This window comes from Aureococcus anophagefferens (genome assembly GCF_000186865.1).
Source record: "Aureococcus anophagefferens unplaced genomic scaffold AURANscaffold_39, whole genome shotgun sequence".
Lineage (NCBI taxonomy): Eukaryota > Pelagophyceae > Pelagomonadales > Pelagomonadaceae > Aureococcus > Aureococcus anophagefferens.
In genome coordinates this window covers 42,043-50,750 of record NW_008705596.1, presented here as the reverse complement: position 1 = coordinate 50,750, position 8,708 = coordinate 42,043, and the positions used below count along the sequence as shown (strand labels likewise).

Sequence of the window (8,708 nt, the reverse complement as noted above, 5' to 3'; positions counted from 1 at the left end):
CGACGTTCCGATAGGGGCCATCAATGGTTCTCGATCCAATATTATCCTTGTAATAGGAATATACATGGTCAGATATCAGAAATATCAACTGGTCAAAGACGAGGTTTACTTCAGCTTCAATTTCATCATATAAAAATCGTTGGCTGAGGACATAGAGGGATCGGTGGGCTGCATCATTGTAGACATCCATAGTATACAAAATATTTTCAACTAGAGGCATGGATTTAGCTTGATTGGTAATGACATGTTCTGTCAAAATCCAAGGAAACGACAGCTCAATTGCAAATTGAATTTGCCCAGAAAGCTCGAGATAAAACTCGCGATACCACAAATCAGCAAGATCTGAATTCGCACGGAGAGTGACCGCGTGATTCAAAATATATTGGAAGCACAGGCTTTCATTATAGAAAGTCTCCATCAGCTGAAGATCCTCTCGCTCGAGATCCCTTTTGGAAAACATGCCAACCTTAAGTTGATTTCGCTGGTCGAACATACTGCGAACCATCGTGCGCATTAACTGTAGTTGCGTCGGGCTAGGCCCCACCACACGCACGGGGTGTACTGCTTCAACGCGTCCGTCTTGCCTGGAATACCGAGTGTAGTCATCTACTGGCTCCATCGAGTCGGGCCAATCAGCCACCAAGCGACGAAGCTTCAATAATGGGACTATAATGGCCCGCTTGCGTTTTTGTGCGCGGTGCAGCGGCGGTATCAATTCACCAGCAACAAACTGTTGCACCTCATGGTGGACGTGCAAGCGCACATATGGAGCAACGTCAGACTCAACATTTGTGAGAATTGCACTTAAGCTCTTGATCATTGATATCACATCAACAACAACACCAAGCTCGCGCGGTGAATAATTAAATTTCACTGCAGCTTCGTACGGCGTTGCTCCAGCTTTCCCTAAATAATACCCTTCTGAGTCAGATCAAACTAAACTTGTCAGTACACTGCTGGCCCGTCGAGCTTGGCTCTCAATTTTTCACCGTACGGATGTGTCAGCTTCCAGTGGTATGCCTCGAGGACCTTACATGTCCACGACTGCAGCAACTTAAATCCATCCACTATGAGCTTCGAGATAAACGTTGCATACTTTGTTGCGGTTAGTGCCTTCTTGAAGTCGTAGGCTGCGAGTTCTATGGTTGTTTTTGAGAACTTTGACAGATACTCCGCATGGTGAGATTTGATTTCTGACCAATGAGTGAGCAACGAATATCGTGAAACCACCTTTCGATCGGGCTCACTACCCCAGCTCTTCTCCATAGATGAGTCCCAATGCGGTGCGCGCTTCAGAATGACAAGCATTGTCATGGACATATCCCCGTATTCGGGCACCACCTACTTTCAGGGTTACCTTAGATCGGGCAATCGCAACGACCGACCGGATATGATTTAAAAATGGCTTGTAGCGGAGCAAGACGAATGCGCTTGTCTTTGAAGACATTCATCACTTTCCCACCTGCGCCACTGGATTGGCCGGGCTCCTCTACATCACCATCGATGAGCAACATCAGGTGTGGGAGAGATCGAATCAGCCTGTACTTTTCATCAGGCATCATGTGACGCTCGTTTTCGATGAAATCTACATTCTGCTGCAGCATTTCTATCAGGATCTCCTCGTGGCCAGGAATTTTTTTCAGGGCGTCACGAAGATTGTGGAATATCAGACTTTTAGGATATTGGAAATTTGATAGAAATAGCTGCAACTTGTGCTTCTCTTGCGCCAGTTGATCTCCGTTTGGCAGCTCGGCCCTCAACGCTTGCAACACCTGTAAATTCGAATTATTCATAGGGAAAGTGATTAGACACACTGAGCCCGACACGATTGTACCGCGAGAAGTCAGTAGTAAGGCTAGCTTTCATATCTTTCAAATTATCTAGTTTTTGGAGGAGATCGACGACTTTCGTTATCGCGTCATAATATCCATCAGGAACAATACGTTCACGTGCTTCCCTAGTTACTAGGCTGCGCATACATCGCTCGATTATAGCGACTCCTTTCTCTTGAAAATCCATGAGTCTTCTTATCTTGGCAATTTGCGGCTGGAGCGCATAGAATGTCTGTAAGTTTATTTCGTTCTTGCTCTGCCGGCCCTGATCATTCACCATGGGTACTGCACGTCCAATACTACGAAACGTGTACAACATGTGGATGTGTTCCGAGCCTTCCAGCAGCAATGCTTCTACATCAGCAGTTGCCTTGATTTCTGGGGCAAATTCAGTCTGGAGGCCAATATGATCTTGATAGCGTATTGCGTTAGTTCCCGACCGCATGGAGAATTCAAGAGTCAAAAACTCGGACTGTACCTTCGGAACGTTGTCAGGGAGCGAAAAGCCCGACAGGCCTCCGGTCTCATCCACTGTGATCCCGCACGAGTCACGCTCCATGATTCAAGTCCTTTAGTTTCGCCCTACATGTCACAGATCGCAGCGGAATAACCTGCCGAGTCGCAAGATGCCAGCGCTTGAGCGTATTACGGAGGCGTTGGATACTTGCGTGCGGCAAGGCAGGTCCGCAGCCTCAAGTGGATCTCAGGTTTGCTCAGCCGTGCTGGAACAATGCGGCGATTCGGACCCTAGCGATGTGGTCGAAGTAGCAGCGCGTGAGTTGCTGTCACTGGCTTTGGAGCGGCGCGACGAGGCGTATGCGGCGCAATTAGTGGATGTGTGTGTAGCTTACGCACTGTGCGAAGTAGATCGATATACCCGTTTTGGAGACTGTTCGGTTGTGGTGCTGTGTGTGCCTTTCAAACTGCTAGAAGATGCGTTGGATGCTTCGAGCGTAGCGGGTTGTGAGTTCTGGTGGGCCCAGGTAGAGCGCTCCTGCGACGCCCTGACGCACGCATCTCTATTCCAGCGAGGGAAATTTGTGTTGCTGCGACTTTGTAATTCGCTCCTTCGTCGGCTGTCTCGTACTCGTCACGCAGAACTATGTGGGAGAGTACGTCTAGCAGATGCGTTCTTTTTGTCCTTATTTCAATCGTGCAGGTGCTCCTGTTTCTTGCAGCTGCCTGGCCTATCTCTGAGAAAAGTGCAGTGAACCTCAAAGGCACGTCATTACTTGCTCTCCAGAGTGCATGCCGCTATTTTTTAGTGATACCACGATCTGTAGGCGACGTCCACTTAGAGAACGTAACTACTTTCGAGGACAAAGCCGGTTTCGAAACCGCTCAGGCTGAGGAAATGGCGCTCTCTATGGACTGTACTGAAACGGTATCCCTCCAGAGCTTCTCAATATTAAAGCTATAGATGATCGAAGACAGTCCTTAATGTCGAACCACCTTCTCCAGGCAACGAACGAGAACGTGCTGGCACATGACTACGCAACGCTCATTTGCGGCGTACCGGTGCAGCACATTTCGATCCATCAACATCTCGGCGTAGGTACTCCGCTTTTTGGGCTGTTCAAAAATGGCTCAGTGATCCAAATCTTGCGCTTCGGGGTGTCGAGGAACGTAGGGCCTTGTTGGCAAATATGGACGCGTGTTGTGCGGCACTCGAAAACACAGCGCCATCAGAGGACAGCGTCAAAAGGGCACGCGACACGTGGCTTGCTGAACGAGTTAGAAGTGCAAAAAAAAATGCATGCGGGTCATCAATACAAAGCGCTGACATTTCGGGAACTATGCAGCTTGGCATCGTAACCATGGGTGCTAAATATCTTACTAACTCGCGGCTGCTCCGGATCCAACTTCGAGACCCCGTAACTTCAGCTGTGCCCTCTCCATGAAGACTCTTCCATGATGCTATTTCCTCCAGGTTCTAAGGATGCAGCTTGTTACACAGCTATATCTCGTCTTTGATTACCTGCGGCGCGAGACCGCTATTGGCAACAAGCCCTCGCCTGGTGCTGAATTTTTGAGTAAGCCAGATTGGGCATTGCCGGTGTTAGTCAGCGTTTATCGGATGACCAATTTGGATCGTTCTACATATTAATGAGCTTGAGATCAGGGGCTGGAGATGTTAGGTTCTTCTTCGCGTGCGGAAGCTTATTATTGCAACTCCACCTAATGGGCCAGAGCGCCTCAAGTCATTGGAAGAGGTCATCGAGCGTGAGGTGAATTGGTCTACATGGAAGAGACTAGGATGTGCACTCCACAGTCTACCAATTACAATTTACTCGGTGTTGTTGGTCATTAAGACAACTCGATAGTATACCTTCGAGAATGCTATGCGCTTTATTAAAGCTATTCTATAATACCATCCTGATTTTCACATAGCGTTAATAGGTGCACCGTATGAGAGGCCGTCCCAATCCAAAGAACAACAATATGCCGAGAAGCGCAAACGTGCCCTACAGAGTTTGTGCTTGAATCTCGTTCAGAGTTTCTCTTTGTCAAAAACTGAGATTTTTTAGTTTGGTGCCACAGTTTGATTCGTTTTTGCGACGCCGTTCTTTACTAATCAGGTGAGCGATACTCTCCGCCCGTGCCCGTTATACTCTTCAAACGCACCAAGCTCAAGGCTGGTGCCAAGTTAGATGCACGTGAGAACGAAGGCACGATGAAGGATTGCTGTGCGAGGTTAGCAGACGCTGTGCCCTCGATCGAGGCGTTTCTTGAAGCGTATGGATCTGAGCACGATTACATTTTAGTACTTATGACATCGGGGCCCTCGTTTGAGTTGGATTAACCAAGTCGTCATGCATAAAATTTCGAAGAGACCAATAAATCACGTGACTCAGGTACGAGATCGCCGAAGACCCAGAGAATAGCATTGAAGAAGAATACCACCCCAAACATGACAAAGTCTATTGCTGGCGAGCCCTTAGGCTCGTTGTGGCGAACCACCTCACCTGGTTTGCGGAGATGCACAAAGCTGATCTTGACGCCCTGAGCTATGTGTTTCATGTGTGTTGTGCGTCCCTGCGGAAAGAGAAGCGCACAAGACCTGAATAGGAATGGCACTTAATTTTGAATGGGTTTATCTGATACCTTTCGTTTCAAATCGACAACAAAATAAATACACACAGGTAGCTGTGAAGAAGTTACAAGCAAAACGTGTCAAAACAAACTCGCCAAAAATACTAAATAATCCAGAGCCAACAACATCAACCGCAACTTCATAAAAGCTTGTATAGAAAAGCTTCTCGAGATGTGCACCGGGGGGGGTCCCTTAAGGGGATTGGCCCCAGCCAGCCATGAGGCTTTCAGCAAGGTTGTTAAAACACGACATCGTCCTATTCGCCAAAAGAGTTTGTCCTCACAAATGAGATTCCATTCGCAATCAGGCTCTTCGCTGCATGCGCACACGACCGGAACTGATCGCGGCTTAGCCCAAAAACGCTCACTCAGCTTCCCGCCAGCCTGTATTCCCTTTGGGCAGACACCCAAACTACAGCGACATACCCGTGTGACTGCCAGTCCTTGCCTTCCTAATTGTCGGCTCGCCACAAAGGCCCAACCTACTAGTCCCAACAACCCCACTTTGCGCTTCAGTTGCAAAGGATCAACATAAAACCACTTTTGCGGCCCGTTATGGCGGCCAATATCACCGGAGAAGCTGCTTCATCAATTCTCCTGACTCCTCGTGTGCGCTCCTCGTGAAGCCTTGCGACCCACTCACTGCCTCGCGGCGGCTGTGGGTGGCCACAGGTCACTTTAACATAGGGCTGCGTGTTCAGCTTGAACTTCAACATGGGGTTGGGTCGGGCGCGTTTTAGCCACTTCTTTGACGGGGGGGCCACTGGCAACGGCAGGCCAACGGACCCCCTAGGGCTCCCTAGGAGTCTGAACCGTTCAGGTGAGTCGAGGCGGAATCTGCCTTGATTCCGCCTCGATTCCGCCTTCGATTCCGCCTCTCGGAACACTGTAATCAAGGCGGAATGGTGGCGGAATCGGACGGAATTGACGTCCGCGGACCGCGATTCGGCCTCCATTTTCGGAGCCGGAATTCTGCCTCGTCCTGCCTCGTCCTGCCTCGTCCCGCCTCCATTCCGGTTTCCTTCCCGCTTCGTGTCGCCGGGCGAGGCCGAATTCGGTCCCGTCTTTACTTCAATAAAAATAATGTTGAACATCAACTTGACGTCTTGTATCCAGGCACCCACGCGCAGCCACGATGGGTTCGTCGATTCTGCCTATTCCGCCTATTCCGCCTATTCTGCCTGTTCTGTCGCTTGTGCTCATGGAGATTTATGTGAGCTCTCATGACTTGGGGCACCGAGTAGGCAGAATAGGCAGAATAGGCAGAACAGGTAGAATAGGCGGAATCGGCGGAATGGGCTGGATCGAGGCCGAATCGGAGCTGGATCGAGGCTGGATGTGCGGATCTCAAAGCTGCCGCCCCTCGAGGGTTAGGGTCTCGCCTCAAGGGTTACGGCATGGGTGGGTGGGTGGTTAGGGTTACGTGCGCCTCGACGGACAGTGGGCTGCGTTCAGAGCCGTGGGCTGCCACGCGCGTGTCAGCCAGATCCAGTCATTTCCGTCTATTCCGTCTCTTCTGTCTCTTCCGTGGCCCGAGAGTTCATCCATCAATTCCGCCTATTCCGCCTATTCCGCCTATTCCGCCCATTCTGCCTCCTCCGCGGCCCGGGAGATCATCGATCGATTTCGTCAATTCCGCCTATTCCGCCAATTCCGCCAATTCTGCCTCCACCGTGGCCCGGGAGATCATCCATCAATTCCGCCTATTCTGCCAATTCTGCCAATTCCGCCTATTCTGGCTCGACGTGGACTCCGGACTCGCGCTCGTCATCGCTGCTGCGAATTCTGCCAATTCTGCCTATTCTGCCGATTCTGCCCATTCTGCCCCCTCCGTGGCCCGGGAGATCATCGTTCGAGCTCGTCAATTCCGCCTATTCTGCCAATTCTGCCAATTCCGCCTATTCTGGCTCGACGTGGACTCCGGACTCGCGCTCGCGATCGTCGTGTTCCGCACCTAGTTTCGACCCGCTTTAAGACAGTTTCTTAAACGGAATTTCCGTAAGCTCAGCGCGGCCCGTGAATTAATTGCGCCGACCCAGGGGTCAAGCAAACGCGTTTGGGTTAATTTATTGAAGTAGGAATCGAAATTTTATTGAAATCGTACAAAACTGCATCGTTTCGACCGACGGATAATGATGATGTGATGCGCCGGCACCGCGCCGTTTTGCGCTAGGTGGTGCACGGAAAGCGCGCGTGCTGCGCCGGACAGCGACGGGAGCGCAAAAAGTCCTGCTGGCGGCGTCCTGCGGCGAGACTGTCGATCACTGCGACTGCGGGGCGCGTCCCACTCGATTTTTGCAGCCCTGGGTTTATATACCGTGACAGCTGACATGGGGCATATCATCCCTCTGTAGTCGCCCCGCGGCTGACTTGGGTTCGAATCTCCCCCGCGCGCGTGACGACGACGACGGCGGCGGCGGCGGCGGCGGTGGCGGCGGCGGCGGCGGCGACCAGCAACCGACCGACCCAGAAAATAAGTGCTAGGAGCTCCCTGGGGACCTCGGGGGGGTCGCCCGACGCCTCCCCAAGTACGCCCCCGCCGGACCCAGTCGAATTTTACAAACCCGACCCCCATGCGGGATTTTACTCGGGGTCGGCCTCCACACCCACACTCGTCGGTAGCTGCGGCCTGGCGGGCACCAGGGAGTCATGGGTCGTCGGCGCCGTCTTCGAGCTCGCCGTCGGAGCCGTCGTCAGCAGCGTCGGCCGAATCCTCAGCCGGCTGGCGGCGCCGCAGGGAGACGGACGACGTTCCGCTTCGAAACGCCCGAACGCCGCGCAGCCGATGCAGCGGACTGGCGCTCGAAATGAAGCATTCAGCATTGCTGCCTCGATGACGAACGATCCCTGATGCTCCGTGTGCTCGAATGGGATCAAAATCGGGTCGGGGGGCGACGACGTCGCCGACTGCAGTTCCTAAAACCACTCGTTTGAGCCGCTACGCAATCCCCAGGATGTCTCGTTTTCGCAGGTGTGTCGTCTATGTGATTCCCGAGGTTCGACTTAGCGGTGCACACCCGCATCTCCGCATTTTCGCGGTGCTACGGGTAGTACTAGCGAAAACGCATCAGACGCGCTCAGCGCGCTCCTGCCGACAGTCGCCAGGTTGATCTTGCATCTTGGAAACGGATCGACGAAATTCAATATAGGCTCGTTTGCCCCAGTAAGTCGGCTGGCGGCCAAAGAATGCTAAGGGTGGGTCTAACTTTCTTTGCCCAAGCCGCGCGACCATATTTGGGCGGTCCAGCTAAAAATCTAAAAACGTCTATTGCAGCAAGCGCGGATACTTTCCTAAAAAGATTACCAGGTCCTGAACAAACGCAAAACTTGCTACTGCCTCGGCAATGGCTTCATAAATCGTTGCCGAGAAGCTGGGCGCGTCATAGATCGTCTGATGGGACGCAGTGATGAGCAACACAACCGAGAGGGAGAAACTCACTGCTTCACGGCAGCGGTAGTTCTACAGAAGTGCTGGCGCGGTTTCTTTGAGCGAAAATTCGGTCAGCTAGCGTGGTACAATCTACTCTCGCTTCAAGTGAGACATAGAGCAGCTGCTCGGCTTCAAAATGCAGCGCGCCGAGAAGCCAAGCGCCGTCGAGCTCTACACCGCACTCACGAGGAGACTGCAGACCGAGCGCTTTCTATGATTGAACGCATTCTGCGAGCCTACAGCCGACTTCGCAAAGCAAAGAGAGCAGTGAGATTACGTCTGGAGCTTCGCAGTGCAATTATCATCGAGAAAATTCAACGTGGAATTAGTGCTCGCTATAGATACTGGTCAGA

At 51.8% G+C, this 8,708-nt stretch overlaps 2 protein-coding genes across 2 annotated transcripts in view; one reads left to right on the top strand and one right to left on the bottom strand.

Moving 5' to 3' along the window:
- AURANDRAFT_55296 (hypothetical protein) overlaps positions 1-2,424 on the bottom strand; it is a gene marked incomplete at both ends in the record, with an annotated part of 4,558 nt that extends 2,134 nt beyond the window's left edge. The window contains 4 exons of the mRNA XM_009042868.1: positions 5-918; positions 990-1,341; positions 1,386-1,772; positions 1,825-2,424. Of these exons, the coding sequence (XP_009041116.1) occupies positions 5-918; positions 990-1,341; positions 1,386-1,772; positions 1,825-2,391 (2,220 nt within the window). The remainder of the gene's footprint in view (positions 1-4; positions 919-989; positions 1,342-1,385; positions 1,773-1,824) is intronic.
- A 33-nt stretch (positions 2,425-2,457) lies between these two features.
- Positions 2,458-7,415, top strand: AURANDRAFT_72585 (hypothetical protein; the record flags this gene model as incomplete). The annotated part of the gene is made up of 17 exons (XM_009042925.1): positions 2,458-2,644; positions 2,700-2,944; positions 2,992-3,039; positions 3,178-3,216; positions 3,294-3,331; positions 3,388-3,706; positions 3,763-3,888; positions 3,971-4,091; positions 4,233-4,304; positions 4,412-4,568; positions 4,688-4,853; positions 4,976-5,003; positions 5,234-5,355; positions 5,442-5,534; positions 5,746-5,813; positions 6,042-6,326; positions 7,099-7,415. The coding sequence occupies 14 exons, from the start codon at positions 3,187-3,189 to the stop codon at positions 7,277-7,279; spliced, it is 1,806 nt and encodes a 601-aa protein (XP_009041173.1).
- Between the last annotated feature and the right edge of the window lie 1,293 nt (positions 7,416-8,708).